The sequence below is a fragment of the Fringilla coelebs genome (assembly GCF_963513975.1).
Source record: "Fringilla coelebs genome assembly, chromosome: 18".
Taxonomy (NCBI): Eukaryota; Metazoa; Chordata; class Aves; order Passeriformes; family Fringillidae; genus Fringilla; species Fringilla coelebs.
Genome location: NC_140044.1, coordinates 219,658 through 240,690, shown reverse-complemented (window position 1 = coordinate 240,690; position 21,033 = coordinate 219,658). Strand labels below are relative to the sequence as shown.

General features: G+C 39.6%; 1 protein-coding gene across 1 annotated transcript in view; it reads left to right on the top strand.

The window, feature by feature from the left end:
• Positions 1–16,009, top strand: part of PREX1 (phosphatidylinositol-3,4,5-trisphosphate dependent Rac exchange factor 1) — a gene marked incomplete at its 5' end in the record, with an annotated part of 111,395 nt that extends 95,386 nt beyond the window's left edge. The window contains 14 exons of the mRNA XM_084217921.1: positions 898–986; positions 1,354–1,436; positions 1,894–1,984; positions 3,667–3,795; positions 4,496–4,537; positions 6,077–6,294; positions 7,322–7,421; positions 8,046–8,189; positions 8,817–8,931; positions 9,367–9,433; positions 10,221–10,408; positions 11,079–11,181; positions 11,693–11,760; positions 13,928–16,009. Of these exons, the coding sequence (XP_084074047.1) occupies positions 898–986; positions 1,354–1,436; positions 1,894–1,984; positions 3,667–3,795; positions 4,496–4,537; positions 6,077–6,294; positions 7,322–7,421; positions 8,046–8,189; positions 8,817–8,931; positions 9,367–9,433; positions 10,221–10,408; positions 11,079–11,181; positions 11,693–11,760; positions 13,928–13,970 (1,480 nt within the window). The 3' untranslated portion in view covers positions 13,971–16,009. The remainder of the gene's footprint in view (positions 1–897; positions 987–1,353; positions 1,437–1,893; positions 1,985–3,666; positions 3,796–4,495; positions 4,538–6,076; positions 6,295–7,321; positions 7,422–8,045; positions 8,190–8,816; positions 8,932–9,366; positions 9,434–10,220; positions 10,409–11,078; positions 11,182–11,692; positions 11,761–13,927) is intronic.
• Between the last annotated feature and the right edge of the window lie 5,024 nt (positions 16,010–21,033).

Sequence of the window (21,033 nt, the reverse complement as noted above, 5' to 3'; positions counted from 1 at the left end):
ATTTAAAATAGCATTGATTAGCTACAAACTCAAGCAAATTGTAGATAAGAAAATATCTTGTTTGCAATAGCCAACAAGGCTTTTTTCTGTGATCATTTTGGAGGTGTAATTCATAAGGATTTGTATTGCAGAGGGGTTGCCATAAGTATTAATCTTCCTGAGAAGAAAACAGGTTTCTTTGATACTAGATTTAAAAAAGGACAGCAAGAATCCCAATTAGCAACTTTCAGTTGCTCTTATATTTTTCTCTCATCTCAGTTAAAAATTACTTCAGAGGCAGAGACAGTGGAGAATTTTTTAAGCTTTGTTTTGGGCTTGTACCATTAAAACCACTGTCATTGTCACTTCATTGGAAGGGGACAGCCTGAGATCCATAGTGGTTTTGGTTACTTTCAGTAAGAATAGTTAAAGTGAACTTTAAAGAGAGGAGATTCACTGTAGAATTTTCCAGATGTGCCTGAGCCAAGATTGGTGTGGAGCTGTCGTGACTCCTCCACTTCATTGTAGGATCTGCAGGGCCTGATTCTCCAGTGGCTTAGATTCCCTAAATTTTCTCTCCCACCTCCAGTATCTGTGCTACTGCAGCCTCCCTGTATGCTGGATTTGGATGCTGTAATACTCTGAGAATTGATAGCAAACGTTTAGTGGAGATGTCTGTTTTCATTATTTGCAGAAGCAGGCTGATTAAGCATTCAGCATTAACCGCAAATAGAAGAAGGCATCCTGTGGCAGCCCAGCTTCAGAGTCCTTGTTGAATGGCTGTTGTGCATGTCATTAGTTACAGTCATTTCAGTTTCACAGAGTGGGTTTGGGGAGACAGTGCTAATAAAGCCAAGTAGCAGGGTGGGTGCCAGCGGGACAGCCTTTGTTCAGTGCCCTCTGTGCTCTCCTTTGCAGTGAGTGCAACAGTAACCGGGACTCGGTGTTGTCCTACACCAGCGTGCGGAGCAACAGCTCTTACCTGGGCAGTGATGAGATGGGATCGGGTGAGTGTGTGCACAGGTCACAGGCATCCTTCTTGTGCCCGGCCCTTCAGCAGTGCTGAGGAGTCTTTGCTGGTTATAAGCACCTGCGTGTGTAATTTGTACTGGTGGTCTCTTCAAAACTAATCACAAGAACATAAAGATACAGATTTGCCTTTTTCTAATAAACCACAGTAAATTTGGAACATGGGAGAGGTATTAGGCAGGGGTAAATTTCTTTAGTTATAAAATGAAAATAATGAGTATTTTGGCCTAAGAATTGGAGATAAAGCAGCAATCATTATTTACCTCACACCAGTGTGAAGGTGTGCCTATGCATCATCACAGATCATGTTTGTAAGTTCAAAGCTTTTCATTTCTTGTGTATTAGGAGATGAGCTTCCCAATGATATGAGAATACCTTTAGACAAGCAAGACAAACTTCATGGCTGTCTGGAACACCTTTTTAACCAGGTATGTAAAGCATTATTCTTACACAGAATTGCTTTCTTTTTGTCATTGTCAATCAAGAATTTTTAAGTACTAAATTGTGTTATGAAATAATAGTTTGAGGAAGGCATACTATCAAGATTTTGGGGTACACTGTAAGCAAGTATATTATAGGACAGTTTGAAGAATCACTTTTATCTGTGTTATTGAATTTGCCTTGTAATTTAAGCAAGGCCGACTTGCCCTACCTACGGCTTAAGACTAAGGGAAAAAAGGCTTTCATGAAAAAAAAGGACAAACTTCTAGTACTTTGATGAAAATGGATCACATTTGCAGATTTCAGGAGGTTCTCACAAGTTTAGCGTGCAGATGTGTTTATAATGTGTAACTACAGAGAGTTGGTTGCTATTCTCTTCCCTCATCAGCATGTAGATCGTAGTTGTGCAAAATGCTGTTATTAAATGTTAATATTAAATTGTAGGTTGATGCAATCAATGCACTTCTGAAAGGACCAGGAATAAATAAGGCCTTTGAGGAAACCAAGCACTTTCCCATGGACCACAGTTTGCAAGGTAAAGAAATAGATTGATTGACTGTATTTAATAATGTTATTTCCAAGACTTCAGAGCTTAACAGGAAAGCATATGTGCTATGGCCACACAGAGTTCTTGAACTCTGCAGTCTACCCAGTCGTGCATTAGGCACGTACCATGTCTGACCACTGAAATTTTTGTGTCTCAAAGAGGTAATTTTCATGGGAATTCCTCCTGAAACGCACAGAAGCCTCTTTTGTTACATGCTGCTCAATTCTCGCAGCTCTTTCACAAGTTTCCAAATCCCTGCTTTGCTGTGAAAGTATTTGAAAGGGTACCAAAGTAGGGATAGTCAGATTCAAGGTGAAGGAGTGCTCTGATAAGCTGAGGAGGGGTTGACCACTGAGCATCCAAGGCACCAAAGGTTCTATCTCAGTTTGCTTAATGATTTACTCTGCTTTTCTTCAGATGGATGATTGCCAGAGTAAATTCATCCTCACATAACACTTATTTTGAAAACTGATTCCCATAGAGAGCAAACAGATGATACCATGTTTTCTTTTTCCTCAGGGAGTGTGATGACTCTTTGGTCTTGATCGTCTTTTGGGGCTCAGGATGTTTCTTTTCTGCCTGAAATACACAGGATTTTATTTTTTAAATATTTGCTGCATTTCCTTTCCCACTTGAAAGCTGAAATATTCCCTACTTCTCCTGCTATACCTCAGGTGCTGTAGGAGGTGAAAGCTCCAACCTCTCACAGGCTGTAGTTTTAAGTTACGGTGGTAAACTCTAGAACTAGAGATATTTTCCTGCCTTTTTTTTTTTCCTTGACTCCAGAAATAACTCCTGCAAAGTTCTGTTATATGTACTCATCTCTATAAACACATTCACATTCATGTAGACTCAAGGAGCATCTGTTAGCCTTTCCATGCAGTGTTGGAATGAAGTAAAGAAATAACAGACGTTTATTTTATTTTGCTTAAAGAGAATCTCATTTATTAAAAGTAGATTAATTACCCTGAGAGAGTCTTTTAGTTAACTGATCACACTGAGGAACAGACAAGCCCTGCCTACACTCAGCTGGAATCCTGGACCACAGTGTCTGTTTAACAGCTACCATAGATACCTTTTTGTGATGGATGGGCATTGGAATGCTCTTCTGGTCCTGTCCAGGATCAGTTATTTGGCATAATTGTTTTTGTTTCTCTGTCTGTTTGTGCACTTCATCACAAACAATGAGGTGTTTGGCTTAACTACATAGCTAAGTCATGGAGAATAAATTTTCTACTCTATAATTAAGTTAGCTTTCATCAGGTGAAAGAAAGCAGGATATTTCAGAAGTTCTCATCATATTACGGGATGTGACAGTTGCAGCCAAAAAATTGATCTTATTCTCTGGATCTACCCAGTACAGCTGCCTGCAGGTCATTTAAGGCAGAGGAAGCAGGGGTTCTTTGTCTAGTGAGTGGGGTAGAGCTCCCTGCACTGTGCCTGTCAGCCAGGCCCACAGTCCTGAAAGCAATGCAGGGAGACTGCTGATAATGGGACTATGGGAATAGTCTTTTGCCCTCTCTATTATTTCTATTTAAGGATCTTTTGAATTCCCAGTTACTGCTATTGGTACTGCTTATCTGCTTTCATCTGTATTCGCATTATAACTCCTAAGCCGCTCTTAGTTATGTGGCATGTCCTAAATGGCTAACACACTCCATGTTTTCTAGAATTTAAACAGAAGGAAGAAACCACAGCTAGGTGCCGTAATAATATTCAAGCCAGCATTCAGGAAGATCCATGGAACCTTCCACTGCGCATCAAGAGCCTTGTTGACATCATACAGAAACATGTGGAAGGTCTGTAAATAAGGAAATGTTTGTTACTAGCCTCAGGGAGAAGAGATCTTAATCAAATCTAGCAGTTGATTTCATAATTTTAATTCATTTTGTAATAAGGTTGTCCCAGGCTCTAGAGAGGACCAGGTAGAGCAGGTTATGTTTGCAGAGTCCTGGTGCTCTATGGTAAAATGGCATCTGTGCAGCAATTCCAAAGAACTTTTCCCCCCTTAATTTATTTCATCAGCCCATTCAGATTGATGTCAAAGTGATCTATCTTCCTGTGCTTTTTAAACCCTTTTAGAAAATGAAGAGAGAGATGTTTGGTATATTCCAAGCTGTGAGGTGAATGCTAATCAGATATTACAACATCCTGAACCACTGCAGTCTGGTTGAACTGAAACAGGAGATAAAACTGATGTTTACAGATCAGTGTGAAGCACTGGATAGTAATCACCTCCTTAGGGATTCATCTGCAAATGCAATTTGTTTCCAGTAATTCATGGTGGTTAACAGATCATGTAGCCAGTAAAATTCTTTGCTTTACACTTAGTTTTTTTCTGTCATGAACATGTCTGTGCAGGTGAGGCCTATCAGAGTATATAGACATGACCATGCAGGTGCCAAGATTTGGGGGGAATTAGGAAACTGTTAACCAGCTGCAATCATGTGTACCTTGGTATTTTGTTGACTACAGCATTTCTTTTCTTCACTGTTTTAGATGGGAAGAATCAGCTTCTTTTGGCCTTGTTAAAATGCACAGGTAAGGGGTTTCATTTTTACAAAACAACATACCCAAGAAGTCCCTAAGACAGGGTTTTTCTGTCCTCATTTTTTTCCTTCGTACAATCCTCCTCAGATGGAAGAGAACCCTCCTTCCCTTTACTCCTTCCTGCTGTGATGAGAACATGCAGCAAAAATTAAATCTATTGCACAACTTTTTTGAGCTCATGGACTCTGTCATCATTCGAAACAGAGCAGGTGTACTGAAATTACAGCCAAGAACAGATGAAGACCTTACATGTGCAAGGAGAACCCAAATGTGCTGGGGACATCAGGAACCTGTTACCACACACCAAACACTGTGCGTGCAGAGCAAGGGACAGGTCTTTACAAGGAGCCTGGGCACAGTCTTTTTGTAATTGTAGCACCTACTTGGAGTCCTTTTGTTTGAAAATAACGTACTACATAACTGGAAACTGGTGCCACACTTGTTTCTCAAATCTTCATAGAATGAAGATCAGATATTTGTATGTCTCTAACTTATCTCTCAGCTCCTGCCAGAGCTGGTCTGTGAGTCTGTCCAAAGCAAGCTGTGTGCCAGTCTATTGACCATAAAGGCTGGGTTTTGATTGCAGATAAAATGTCTCCCAAAGAGTGTCTCTATGGATGCCCCATCTCCTGCAGCATTTCATGAACATCTGCTGGAAAAAAGGATGGTTGCCCTTAGGCTGAGAATATGGCCCAGGGCCTGGAGTGGGTTAGTCAGTCTATTGTGTTCAGTGCTTATAAAAATAATCCAGACCTTCGAAGCCTCTGAGTGATGTCTTCAGCTTCTTTCCCTTGGGAGCAGTGCCTTGCCAATAAGAGGCTGCTGCCGCACTGCAGACCCTGCTGGAGGGGCTGGGGATGCCTGGGAAGTAACTCTTTACTTATTCATGTGCCTCTCTGGCCTGCAATCCCCTGAAGCATGACAAGATTGATTGGACCAGTGTGGCTGCCTGGCAGGCACACTGGAAGCAAAATTAACATAGGGGAAATTCTCCCAAGAAACAAACCAATTGGTAACGTATGGATGGGCCCAGTTAATGCATTAGGCATATGGGAAGCCCACAAAATACAGATAGATGGGGGAAGATTAATTCTAATAGCCCAGGAGAGAAGTAATGGCAGAGACCTTCTTTCAAGAATTCTCTTGTTCCTGTAAATGTAAAAAGAAGGGAATCAATCCAGATATGTAACTAAGAAAGTAACTAAGGAGTTAGTTACTTTCCAATAGTTAGTTTCTTTCCAGTCAGAAGAAGCATGCAAATGGCAGAGGGAGTAATGAACAGTCAATTGGAGTAGAAAATTTCGCAAGATGTGCATGTGCCAGCTGTGCTGTCTTTATTTATCCACCCAGCACACACAGCAAGGAGAGGTTATCTGTGAAGTCATTGCAAAGCTACAGTGGAAGCCAAACATTATGTGCACACACACACACACACACACACATACACACACAAAAACTACTTTGTTGGCAGTGAGAAGGAAGATGAATGTATTCATGACTTCTTTATGCTTCTCTCCCCTTCTCTGACAGATACTGAGCTACAACTGAGACGTGATTCCATTTTCTGTCAGTCTCTTGTGGGTGCTGTTTGCACCTTTTCGGAGCAGTTACTGGCTGCTCTCAACTATCGTTACAACAACAACGGGGAGTATGAGGAGAGCAGCAGAGATGCCAGCAGAAAATGGCTGGAACAGATAGCAGCCACTGGAGTTTTACTGAACTACCAGTCTCTTCTCTCCCCCACCGTGGTAAGAATAAGAATTGTGGTATCCTTACATTTGCCTGTGTGATTCTGTGCCACTCAGCACAGCCAGAGCTGTTGAACCTCTTACCTGCATTCCAGTAGCATATTCACTCTCACTACTGCAAACTGCAGATTTCCACAGCTGACAACCAAGTGCCATATTCCTTATCTAGTCATATTCGCCTCTTCACAAATGCTGGACCCGTTGTCACACTAGAGCACTGTAGAAAACAAGTCAGCCTTCATATTTGGAGTAATCCTGCTGCATTTAGAGTGCTTTTAGTGCCCAGCTGTTGATAGCATGAGTGTCCTCTGCCATCCTCTGGTGAGGACACGCATCTCCCAAACGGGTGAGGAAGTTCCGAGTATTGCAGGAGTTCAGACAAACAGAGTTCAGTCTCTCTCTGTGGTGAGAAGTCTGTGGTGCTGGGCTTGAGGCACCATGTCTAAGGAGAGGAGCCATGCTTGCATAGTTAATTTGCACCTAATGAACAGATGAGCCACAGCTACAGGAGATCAGCTGCTGAAACTCTAAAAATGCTAAGAAAAGAGATGCATAAAACAGACAAGTAGCTCCAATATTCTAGAGAAGGGAGGTTTTTTCCTCTGCTTTGTAGACATTGTAGATTGAGCGTGGAGATTTTTTATAAAATACAGTCCAAACTGTCTATGTGTGTAACTGCTATTTGTTTGCATTGCATAGAAGGTATCAGTATTTATTTTGCAGTAACTGATCAGCTGTTCTTCACATATGTGAAGTTTGGAGAAAGAGATCCCTTCAAACTTACTCTGGTTTTAACCCTCTCTACTCCATGAATCACATCAAATGACATCTTAGCAAAGGGTGGTTATAGTGGTATCACAGAGTTAAAAAGCTGCTAGTGATTTCCTGGCTGGGATGGAGCTAATGGAAGGCTCTGCACTCTGCTTTAAGTGTCCTGAACCAAAACATGCCCATAACAACAGTACCTTCCTGTCACTCATCATCTGGCAGATAATAACCTATTTGTATCCATTGCCTTGCCCTACAGAAGGAGGAGCGCACCATGCTGGAAGACATCCAGGTTACTCTGGCTGAACTAGACAAAGTTGCTTTTTTTTTCAAGCAGCTGGATGAAAGTCTTGTAGCAAGTGAGTATTCCCTGTTTCTTTGAGGCACTTTTTTTTTTTTTGTATGTTCTATGGACTAATATCCTCTATGATTGTAAATCTAAGAGACCATGTCACTCCTGGAGAGCACTGGGCAGCTTCTCTGAGGCACTGCTGTATTCCCTCAGCTTCCCCTGCAAGCACACAGCCCCTGAAGCAGGACTGACACGATGCAATGGTGGTGGTGGGTGTTCTGTTCTGTGTAGCTGTGCCTCATCTGTGTGATTCTGTGCAGAGGGAGGAGATATGACAGAGAACTAGCACCATGCTCCCTGTGGTGAATTCCCAGCTTTTCAGTGTCCAGTTTCTTACCCTGCCAGATCTCTCTCTTCATGTCTACTGGATATGAAATGCCATGAAAAAATATGGGATTCTAATTATTAACCACATTTACTGTTTTTGGATCAATCAAACATCATACTAGGTCACACTGTGATCTTTTAAATTTAAGATTTCAGAGCCTGCATTCTCTCCATAAAGGCTCTCCCTTATTCACCTTACGGTGATGTGATATGTCATTAGATAATCTAACAAACTCAAATAGCAATGGTTTCACAATTCTTCTGCTGTGGTAAAGCAGCAAGTGTTTTATCTTTTTTTCTCCAGATACTCATGTTGTCTACCACATCGAAGGAAGTCGTCAGGCCTTGAAGGTTATCTTTTATCTTGACAGCTACTACTTCTCCAAACTGCCTGCACGGTTTCAGAATGGGGGAACCTTGAAACTGCACACAGTGCTCTTTACAAAAGGTATCTATAAAAAGCTTTCTTGAGAAAAATAAGCTAACTGCTGATTTTGAAAGATTGAAAATAAAAAATGACCATGAAGCTCTTAAAAAAGCAGCTGAGACCTACAGACTTACTTAGGAAGCAGATATTTCTATTTTAGGAAGCCCTGGGGGAGTGCTAGACTTTAGACACAGTCATGAGAACAAGATGTGCTTGTTTGGGGCTTTTTTATGCCTCAGCCATAGAGTCATACTGGACTACATGGATAGTTTGATCTAGTGTAGGATCAAGAGACGTGCCCAGGCTACAGAGAAGTGTTTTAAAAAGGGAACACTGTGACAGAATCATCTGAGCTAGAAATCAGCTTAATAAGCAAATATTCACTCTAAAATACAACACAGGAAATTTCTTTCAAGGGACCACTAATGGGGACTAATTGCTGTCAGAACTGCTTTCTGTGAAGCTCATCTCTGTGATACTACCACTGTACTCCCATACTGGGGAAATCATTAAATTTATAGACTGACAGAATCAGCCTTGACATGATCCAACAGTCATCTGCTGAGCAATGAGGTGATACAGAGACAAATAAATGAATTTTAAAAAAACATTAATAACATGACTTTAGTAAAGTGTTTTCTTCTTCAGCTCTGGAGAGTACAGAGGGGCAATCACAACCAGCTGGTTCATCTCTAGAAGAACTCCCACTGCAAATTAATGGTGTTTCACTCGAAAAAGTGCAGCAATACTACCGTAAACTCAGGTATTTTGTACTTCTGCTTTTCCTTAAAAGACATGGAAAATTTCAGAGCACTCCTTATTAAGGGCCTTAAAATTTAATGAAAAAGATGTTTTATTCCGGATGAGGTTTTTGTACAAATAGGATTTTTGGAGATCCTCATTGTGTGGGAAACTTAGTAATTTTTTTCCCAGTAGTTTAGCCCATGGAGAAGTAATGCAGATTTGACCTCAGAATTTTGTGCAGAGCTAGAATTATGTTGTTCTTTATGGAGATTTGGAATATGTTAGTACAGACTGTCTAAATTACTACAGTCTCAATGGTTCAATAAGGAAGCAGATCTTCAAGTGTGAGATTTTTAGCATAGCCTTCTCAGCTGTTTTATACAAGGTAGTGTGCATATATGTGCTTGAAGTGGGACAAACCCAACTAATGTAGTACCTGCTGGCCTTTTTGCAGGACATTTTACCTAGAAAGATCAAACTTGCCCACTGATTCCAATACTACTGCAGTGAAGATTGACCAGGTATTGTTTCTGCGCTTATTTCTGCAATAAATTATCTCATGGAAGCATTATTTCAACATCTCTAAAATTCCAGTTGTGGGATACTTGTATGGCAGATCTATACAAACAGGAACAGCATTTTAAAATATTCCTGACCTTACAGGAGGAATCTGAATTTCTCTGAAGCTTGGCTACAGTTCTTTTGTTGAGAAGAAAATGTTCTGAACCTGGGTAGACACAAACCCCCTTCACTGCAGCACTAAGGAGACTCTGTGTGACCCTGCCTGCCCTTGCCAAACATGGTGTCTGATGCCAGACAGAATGGGCTCATTTACCTCTCCCACGGATGCATGAAAATGAACAAGTGTTCAATTTGCAATTTGTTACACTTTGTTCACTATGTACACTTTGTTGCCGAGAAAACAAGAAAATAGCGCTGCCCAGCATCTCACTTGTAGGCAGTCTGTCTGACTGGGCAGGTGATGTGGATATGTGCATGTAAAGCATTAAAATGCTACTGCAGGGAACATCTTTGCAGTTGTAATACACATTGTAAACAATCTGTGTGACTTGTGATAAAAAATTGTCCCAAGCATATGTAATTTTCTTTTGCCACTTCCAAAGTTCATAAATATTGTAAATAGTTGTTACTGTGTGGCAGTTACGCTCATGTAGAATATTGTGCTTAGGCACTAGTATAAAGACTTGTAAATAGCTTTAGACTTTATATATAGACTTATAAATAGCTTATAGACTTTATAGCTTGGTGTTAATATGCTACAGATTGCTTTTGTATTGCTTTGTTTAGCTTATTCGCCCTATCAATGCAATGGATGAGCTTTGCAGGCTGCTGAAGTCTTTCATTAGTCCAAAGCCAGTGCAGTCAGGATGTTCCAGCAGTGCCTCATCAGGAGCTGGCCTGCTGCCCGTATCCTCTGAGCTCTGCTACCGGCTGGGAGCCTGTCAGATCACCATGTGCGCCACTGGGATGCAGAGGTGAGTGAGGGTTAAACCTGTGTGCTACTTCTGTGATGGCAGCTTCTGTCCTTTCTAGAGATGTGATCCTATTCAAAGCAAAATAAGGGAAATTTTAAGAGAATTGAATAAGGATCGAAATCTGCTGCCATCTTTACTCCAGGGTAGGTTGTAACTTTTAATTCTTTTTTTTAATAAAACACAAAATATTTTGTGTTTCAGTGCCTCATCCAATGCAACTGACCAAGTGATCTGGTTGCATAGAGGTTGTAGTCAGCATTGTCTTCAGTTGCACACTGAAAATGGTGGAAGTTGCTCAAAAATAGCTTTAGAATAGTGGTGTGTTTCAAAATCAAACACGTTGATTTTGAAACACACCACTATTCTGCCAATGTCTCAAAAGTAAAGATTAATTTGTGAAACCCTTTAAAATAAATCAATGCAGAAGAGCAGTGACACAGCCTTGTAGTAATGATGCTGGAGAGTCAAATAATTGCAGTATCCAGGTGCAGCAAGACTGAGGTCATTTAATAGTTTTGTATGTAAGAAAATTTTAAAAAGTAAATAAAAGTAAATAGCTAACAGAAGCAATACTTAACAGGTAAGTGTTGTGCACATTTATACTTTCTAAGCCTGTTGATACTTTCTGAGCTATGATCTGTGATTTCCTAACTCTGGTTCCCTCGTTCAGGAGCACGCTGAGTGTGTCCCTGGAGCAAGCAGCCATACTGGCCCGCAGCCATGGACTCCTGCCCAAGTGTATCATGCAAGCTACAGACATCATGCGAAAGCAGGTGAGCGTTGGCATGTGTCTGCTGCATGGCACCAGTTTATTGTGCTGTGGCATGGTACTTTGTGCACTGCAAACCTACAAGTCCCAACTCCTACTAATGGCTGAATAACTACACCTGTGTGTTAGAGAAACAAGTTAACTTTAGTATGTACAGCCTCTACAGCAATTCAAACCTATGCCTCAGTGTATATTGTGTGTGCCTTGACGGTTAGAAAAGAGAGAATGTGCAGAATATTTAAGACAGTTTCTGTACAGCAAAAACCCAAGTCTCAATCATAGTGTTAAAATAGCAGAAATTACCTGGTGCTAGACAGCAGTGCTTGTAAAGTAGTTTGGGACTAATTTATCTTTTAGGTAAACATAGATGATAATTGTATCTGCCCAATGGATTCCAGATATTTTAGAAGTAGTTAATGGATTCTCAAATAGGAACCACACTCCCATTATAATATTTTTTCCTAAGGATTTGCTTTATCAATACTGTCAGTACCATAAATTCGCTGTTTCCACAGGGACCAAGGGTTGAAATCTCTGCCAAGAATCTGAAAGTGATGGACCAAATGCCTCAGCATGCACCTCGGTAGGTTATTATGTATTATACATTTTCTCTGAGTGCTAATTTTGTTTCTGTAACAATTGTGGAGTTCCTGCTATAACCAAAGATGATCTTATTAGCAATACTGGAAAAAAAGAAAAAAAAAATCTTTTTTTCTCCCTGTACTAAACTAAGTACACACTGTAGATTAATCACCTTTGATGCTTACAATTTGCAGATCATCAGATTCAAGGGTTTCTGCATTTTCTGAATCAAACATAGCTGCTCTTTTTTGGACTGTTTCTAGGAGTTGGCAAAGCTAGTCATGGTCAGTCATCTCTGGAATGTTTAGAAAGAAAAATTCCTGAACAGCAAATTTGACTGCAGATATGCAGAGATAATACAGTAGTGTGCTTACAAGAATCTGATGGTTTAGTTCTGGTAGAGCAGGTTTAAGAGTAAGCACTAGCAATCAGAGTAACCACACAGCAATGTACCCCTAAGGAACCTCAGTTGCCTAGGGTTATGTATGGGTTTGTCTAGAAGGCAGCCTTGAAAAGTACTGTACATTTGTGCATCCTACTACATCCAATGGGAGATAGAGATGTTCATATAAGAGAATAATGCATTTACTTTTAAGTAAAGTATCTTTGGTCAGTTTCTTCCAGTTTCACCTCTCAGAGAGAAAAGAATGTTCTTTAATAAAATGTAACACAGTATTTTCCCACAATGGCAATAACAATTTGTCATGGTTTGGATGACGATATATACAGAATCTGTCTGTACAAATACCAGAGAAACTTCTGATTCTGCTGTTGTTAATGGCATTGTTTACATTAAGGCAAAACAGTCTGGCCTACAAAAATCAGCATCAGAAAAGGCCCAGCAAAGTCTGTGTCATATCTTCAGACAGAACAAATGTGTTTGCTAGTGCCTGAGTCCTCCAAAGAGCACATTGGTTCAGTGTTAAGAAAACATCCTTAAACACTGATATCTTATTCACCTATTAAGACTTCTGAGTTAGTCTAAATTAGCCTTTCTTTTTTCTTTTTTTCTCTCATATCCACTCCTCAAAATGTTTATAGAAAATAATTTTAAACTTCAGAGACACTTGTGATGCTCCCTCTAACAGTCTTGGTTCATTTTCTCAGAGACATTAAAAATGAGTAGAATTTTACATTTAGAACTTTATCCTTCTGTTAGATTCTGATTGCTATTTCAAAAACAAATAAAACGGTGGTGTTGGCTCCTGTACCATGGCCTGGATGCCATCCAGCAGTGTTTTGGTAGTGTAGTTATTTTGCCATATTGATGGCCACACATTACTTTGGCTCCATTTATATGGCCATAACCATGTTGCCTTCAAAAAGAAGCAGTTCTAAAAACAAATCACAAGATCAGGCATTTTTTTTTCTTTTGAGTATGTTTTAAATCACAGTGATAAAAATTCCAGAACTATTTACTTGGGGCAATAAAGCTCAGATACCTGTGTTCCTACTGGGTTCCATCATAATGCAAAACAAAACTGAGCAAAGTTAAAAGGAGATCTGGGGAATTAACTCCCAGGATTTTATTTCTTAGCACAAATCTGTAATAGCTGTCTTGAAAGAGAAGTTATAAAAGACTTGATTTTATTCTGATATAAAGAAGAAAAAGCCAAGTAAAAGCTCACAAAAACATACATGAATGATGAGTCAACATATACTTAGTAGTTAAACATGTGTTTAACCACTATTCTCAATTTGTTAATCTTGTGAGTCAAAAAATTTCTCCAAGAAGATGATTATTAATTCTAAGATTTGTTCAAGCATGTCAACAAGCAGATATGATCTTTTATATGTTTGGTATCCCAGCCTGTATGACAGGGAGAACTTTTATGTTCAGGAAAAATGCTGAGCTGGGTTTAAAAGCAAAAGAAATATAAAAAGACAGAAGGGACTGTTGAAAAACCAAATTGAACCAAAATTAAGAGGAAGTGATGGAGAGTCTCAAATAATATTGTAAACAATGATTGTAAATACTTTAGTTAACAAATGGTTAGTGGCACTTCTAAACTTGCAACTACTAAGATTAACAATAGGTGTATTCTTGATACATCATTACCTCTAAAGCTTGCAGAATAACAAAGAAGCTGCTGACCCTGGTAGGAGAATCCAGTAACTTTGTCATTATCCCATGATCTTTAATTCCCTACTCTTCCTCTGCACTAAAGACTCTATAGGTTGTGCCAGCCGCCTACAGAGGGGGATTTGTAGGAGTAAGAGGCAGCTCTTGGCAGCCCCACGAGAGCGCTCGGCTCTGAGGAGCCCTGGCTGAAGACCCCGCGAACTGACCCTGGTGGTGCTGCTGTGCTCTGGAGGAGAGGGACCTGCTGGCCCAGGCATCAGGAATCTGCCTCTGAACTCCTGGAGCCCATGCAGGATCCATGGATTTCTTTGACTTCAAATTCTTGAAGCAAACACCGGGCAAGAATGGATGCTGCTGCCATTCAGATGCCTGGAAAATGACCATTATGCTTCAAGAAAGCACAGTTCTCCTGGTGACTTGTTTGTGCAACCACCAGAAAGTTGTGGACTTCAAGATATGGCTTGGTTTAGAAAATCCTGCTGGACACCCCTCTCTCTCCCTGTACTGCCTGCCCCCAGCACCCATTTAACTGCCAGCAGGTTTTGGTCAACGTCCTTTAGTGGTAGTTTCATAAACCCCACATTTTCATCATCTGACCTGCATTTTTGAGCAAAGAATAGCACAATCTATGGTTTATTCAAATAGGAACATAAAGAATTTCTTCTGGAGTAATTTTCCACTTCAGCCCAGTGAGAGAATCTCTCTATGCTGCAGAGTATACATTCCGTAATACTTCTTATCATTACTTCATTTTACTTACTGTAGCTTTCAGGTTTTTGATTAACTCTTTTTACTAATGCCCTGTGATTATGTACTCTGGAATACAGTGCTAATGAAGAGGAGTGTAGGATTTTTACAAAAACTTTACAAAGAGAAAATGCAGTCTGATAATCTGATTATTTCAACAGATGTAGTTTTTATAACAGGTCAGAAGAACTATACTTATTTATGTGGAGTGGAATAATATGTGTTTTCAATCATGTTATTATATGTACAAGAAGAAAATAAAAATTATATTGTTTAAAATGGGACCAATATACTGGCAGTTACACAGCTACTCCCAGTTTACTGAAAAAATCTACATTATTTAAAATCTTCAGTATTTAAGTAGTCTTTAATACAGTTATTAAGATGTATTAGGGGTGCTTTTAAGTTAAAAGAAAAAAGGAATCATGTATATAATGTTCTTTATTTTTACTTGTTTGAAAAATTGTTCTCCATTCTGTCAGTATTACCCTAAGCACTGTGGTTTTTTCCAAGTTACTAATCAAAGCATGTCAGCAGTCTCAGGACAGACATAATGTTCTTTTGGAGTGAGTGCCTTAACATTACCAGCCCTCCCTAACATGGCAGGTGTACAAGAAACTCCCCATTCCTGTTCCTCCACAGCCTCCTTCAAACCAGCTCCCAGTCAAGAAACCCAAGAGTGCTTTCCAGTAATGTATATTTTAGCAAATAAAGGTTTGGGGGTTTTATTTGTGTTGTTGTTTGTTTTTTAGTGGGCTTAATTTTATTTTGCTAACATCCAAAGCAACTCACAAACAAATGGATGTTTTCATTTGGACATGAAGGCCTCTATAATTTTTCTAATCTTCTCTTGAACACAAAACTTTATGGCAAATTAGGAGATGCAGTTTGTTCTGAATCTTGTTTCTTAATTTTTAAAATATTTGTTTTCTTCTCTCACAGACTGAAATAATTTTGGGGAAGGAGCTTATTTTTGATTTTCTCTTTTTTTATTTCTTACTTTTAACTGTTTCTTCTGATCTGCAGCAATGTGTTGCAGGGAACTAGGATGGCCTATGGACTGCCAGCTTTGGGATACAGATTTGGTACTGGGTGTCCATTCTGGACTGCAACCAGATGAGCAGACCTCTATTTCAATGCACTTTTTGTTAATTTTGAAAAAGTTACTCTTACCATTTGCTATTTGAAGAAAAAAATGTATGTTTCTTCACCGAATCCAGAATTTCAAATGTACTTAGTACTATAAGAACCATAGGAACACCCCAAAGTAAAAAAGAACCTGTGGGGTGAGCCCTGCCTGTGTCCCCCTCAGTTGTCCTCTGCGAAATGGCCTGGGCAGGATCCTGGCCCATGCCTGCAGCCTCTGGCAACATGACAGAGGCAGAGAAGGGTGTCCAAGGGCATTTACATTGTGCACTGTTTTACACTGAAATGTATGTGTTATTCTCACTTAAAACTTGAGAGACATTTTTATTATTAAAAGTTGGTTTATATTATAAGGAAAGAAGGTTGATCTCATTTTCTGTTTCACCCTTTAGTTCCTTTGCCCTGCATTCTGTTGAGCAGTTTTAAATTCTGATATGCTTGTATGGCATGGGGAGCAGTCAGAAGTTTAAGTGGTAAGGGGAAAGCTGGGTGGAAGCTGGGTTGGATTTCAGCTCAAACTGACAGTGCAGAGCTGAACTCTTCCTGTTTGTGCAGTCCTCTAAAGCTGTGGGGGAGACCACAGACTCCTGTTAAGGTAGAAAAGAAAAACTGGTTTGATGATGTGAAATTGTGAGGTTTGAACCAGTGCTGGGAACCAACGGGTTCAAGTGGAAAAAGAAGAGGGCAATGCACGAACCAACTTGCAAGCAAAGAGAGATTAGGCCTGCAGAATTTCCAGGGCTAAAAGTGAAGAATCAGGCCTGGCACAACAGAACAAGTGCAGATTTTGTAGATTTGGAACATCTCATAGAGTGGGAGTGTGGAAAATGTGGAAAACAGTCAGGATGGAGAACATGGGAACTATAGCAGCTTGATGATGAGGTGGGTATGGTTGGGTGGCAGCTGTGAGTGGAATTCCTTGTGTATGTGTCTCGTAACTGAGTTTTCTGAACATTATCATTAGCCCCTGACGCACATATTGGCAGGCTGGGGTGATGCTGATTTGGGAGCCACTAATCTTGCAAAGGATCTTGGTGCACATACAAAAAAAAAATTGAAGGACTTTGAACAGGCTGAAATTAGTGGGATTAGATTTTTCCACACAAATATCAGTTCATGCTGTTGAAGATTGAACAAAATATTTTGCTGTATTTTTTGTTAATTGATAATAAAAACACCATGTCATAGAGTTTGTCACAAGATGACACAGAGGCAATTTGATAGAATCATGAAAGCTCAAGACTGGACTAGGAAACAGGTGGTCAGTGATGATAGAGAAGTATTCAGGCCTCTCTGCTTTGTTCAAATAATTAAGTGAAAATGCAGTAGCTAGGTGTTGAAGAAAACAGATGGCTTTATAAGAAAATAATAATGAGAAAGGTAAAGGCAGTTCGAATGGAACATAAATACAGCCTGAAGGAGAAAAAGTGATCAGGACTAATTATTGGCTGAAAGTTTTCCTTCTATCAGGCTTTGACAAAAAAAGAAATCATTTGCGTGAAGCATGTTGTAAAGGCTGAAGCAGTGCCTGGTGCAGCAGAAGAGCAAGCAAGCTGTCTTCAATTCTAAGATGGGTTCTCTGAGGAGCTGAAGGGTGAGAGAGGTGAAATTGGTAAGTGTAACACATGTAGGCTGACTGTATGTAGTCAATATGCAGTACACTCCCTTAGGTGGAATCCTGGTCACTCTTGAGCTTACAAAGCTTATGATTTGAGCGAGCAAAATTTAGTGATTGAATTAGCTGCAGAAAAACATGGTACATGAGTGACATTTGTCACTTATTGCACATGATTGTTATAATAATCTCAGTGGGACTTAAGTTCTACTATCAGAAAAATTACTGAGATATTAATGCAGTTTTTCTTAACATATCCTATAGAACCAGTCAGCCATTGGGTTTAATTCTTACAAGTTACATATGAAAAAGGTAGTTCTTTACCAAAGGAATTTACATCCAAAAATCTGTTCTGGTTTTGGAGGGTGTTGTAACTCTCCCAGTTCCTAACAAGGGAGGTTAGCAGGTACAGAGGGTCTAGACAGAAAACCTCCAAAAAAAACCAGCCCTACTGTTGTAAGGCTCTGTGTCCTGGTTCAAATCCTGAACACATTGCTCAGACTCTGCCATTTCAAACTGGATTAGAAAAAACGCAATAAACCTCCCAATTCTTACCCTTCTAAACTGATGTAAAGTGTCCTCTGTCCTGTTTCAGCATGTCTCAATAAAGCTGTTTCTTTGCTTTAGGACACACTTCAGCTCTCTCACCCATTGGCAGCACTGAAAGCAGAGAGCACTGCCCTGGCTGGTGCAAACAGCAGAGAGTTACCACAACTTTTCCAGTCATCCTGGAGAAGCCAAACTGCTGCTAAATAGAGCTCCTTTCACTGAGCAGCCAAAGCTCCCTTGGAGCTCTTAAACAACCCCTTCTGGTTGTCATGATTCACTTTTGAAAAATACTTCTCCGTGCCAAAATAATGACTCATTTTGTAAAATGTCAATTAATGCCTTGCGGAGTCTGCAAAAAAATAGGTCTGTTTTTAAATGAATTAGGATTAAAATTAGTAATTAATGTTTGAATCAGTGATTATTTTCTTGATCCTGCTTAAAATTAAATTTAGTTATTAGCACTTTGAAGGCAATGCAGAAAGATGCATTACTATTTAATCAGCTTTAAATTGCTTACATAATTACATGAGTGACAGTCTCATCTTGAGATAATTAAAAGTAATTAGTATGGCTTTATCACAGTTTTCATGTGCAAAAATGAAATTCATATTATTGGAGGTGCTTGAATACTGGGATTTTTGATGGAATTTATCTGCAAATTATCGCATGAAAGTTAATGTGGCCATCAGTTCTGGTTTATTTTTCACAGAGTTTATTATAGTTTTTGGGAATAACAAGCAATTTTAGAGATGGTACAACACATGGTGTGTCTTGCTGCAAGAAATTACAAACCTTGAGCCTTATTTCCTCTGCCTGCTTGGGTGAAGTTTCAATAAATTCAGTGGAATCAGTGTTATAGAGTTGATTGCAAACCAGCAACAACCAACAGGTTCGAGCATATAATGCAAACGCAACAGAAGTTGTCAGCTTTTTAAGAAGTAGTGTAAAACTATGAAGCAGGGAGGTATTTCACCTCTGTATGGATGGGAAATAAGAACAAGATGTAATTCTAACTGAAATGACTGCATTAAAATTGCATTGAAATTCTTGAGTGACAGGAAACAAAGTACTTTTCACTCTGGATGGGTGTGATCAGCCCCACACTGCTCACATCTCTCTTGGGACCTGCCAGGACTTGTTCAGCAATGATCTGATAAATGGGATAAATGATGTGGTGAGAAAAAGAATTATAAAATGTCATTTAGGATAACAAAAGCCAAAGGCAATTGAAAAAAGCTGGAAAAGAATGTTGCAGTAATGAGTGTATGAAATTATTTAATGGCAATAAAATGAACTATCAGCAAGTATGGGTTACACAAAATAAATCATTAGGCACTGGAGGTACAAAACCACGTTTTAAATTTGATACCCCAACTTTGGAAAATCTTTCAGAGTTTCCATGGACCATTCCCTGGACTCTTTTAGTTCAGCATTTTGTGACAACCTAAAAGAAATTAGAATTGTTAGGAACAGAAAAGAAACCGTAGCTGAGTACCTTATTAATTCCATGGTGTCTCTGAATCTTAAATACTACAAGAATTATTATTGGTTTAGGCATGAAACACTTATGAACCACCTTGAGAATCCGCACACAAGCAATATGTCCATATTGTATGTTTTTCCTGTATGTGCTGTACAAGAAGGGTTTTTTGCAGCACAGAAATAACTTCATATCATGGCAATGTAGGCATTGTCTGACCGCTGAACAACCTGTACTTCAAATTTAGCAATTTTTCCTCCTTTCCTCTCTGTGTGTACCCCAGAAAGGTTCTTGGATTTCTCTGGATTTCTCCCTTCATCAAGTGAGTTTCCTTTAGTTTGGTTTTTTATAACCATTAAAAAATGTTGAGAATACTGTTTAGAATTTGCCTTAATAGCTGAGATCAGACTCATCCGAGTCTGGTCTCAAAGTGATGAAGAAAACCCACAGTAAACCACATATTAGTAGTGAAGTCAGGACCCGTAGGACCAGACAGCCAACCTACAATGAATTAAGTGTTCCCTTTTTCTCTGAATGGTCAGATAAATAACTGGTATAATAGTCATGGAATGGCCTGCACCAAACCCATAGGGATCCCCACTGAAAATCCCTGCTTCCACAGAGTGGGACAATGGTAGAGCTTATGAGTGGGTGGAAGGATTCATTATTCTCTGTTGCTTGACCAGGAGATGGCAGTGATTCCCTCTGCAGAAATAAGAAAGCTCCAAAAAGACACACAACCGCATTAGGAGACAGGGAAAGACGTGCAGACAACAGCCCGCTTGACCTCAGTGAAAAAATCGCATTGCAGATAGCAGAGGGAATACAGCTAAGCTAAGATATTAATGCTAACCACATTTCAAAATCATATTTATCCTGGAAGTATGAAAGTTCTAAATTTATTAGATTACTATGACAGATCCAGTTGGGGTTTGTGTGATGCTGCCCCATTAATCTCAATCCAAAAGAAATAGCAGATTTTTACCAAGACTCTGGCAGAATAAGTGGAGTAATATAATTTGCCCATTCAAAGAGTTAACACTTCAAAAGTCATGATGAACATTCCTAGCAAACAGCTCACAGAAGCTCCCATGAGAGAATTTTTTTACATCAAATATTCATTACATCACTGTAAATATACACCACAAGTTAGTCCACAATGTTATGTCAATGAAAGAAAGGGCATGGGTCTTCCTGTAAATTGTGTCTTGTGGCTTTTAAAAGACTTCTGCAGGAAAAATTATGTAAGGGCTGTTGGAATAGGGCTTTCTCTGCATCTTTGTCATTTGCCTTTCAATAGGTATGTGTTATGGTTTCAGTGGTCTGTCTGAACCACTTAACTGCTGTCATCTGCATCCCACAGAAAAAGTATTTATCACCATCTTGTCAGTCACAACTCTTTCTACCCAGCAAGATCTCCTCCTCAAGCTGTTATTTTGCAGGCTGGCATTAACTACTTCCACATCATACAATCCTCCATCCTCAGGCAGATATAGTCCAGTCCCTTGGAATTTATAAGTGTACTCTAGGCTCACATTGAATCTCTGCAGACAGAACACTCCAAGTTCAATAGCTTTATGTTGGATCACACTGCAGCAAGAAGGCATTTTGTAAATAAATGCAGGCATACTGTCTGTGGGATCTAAGCAAGCTG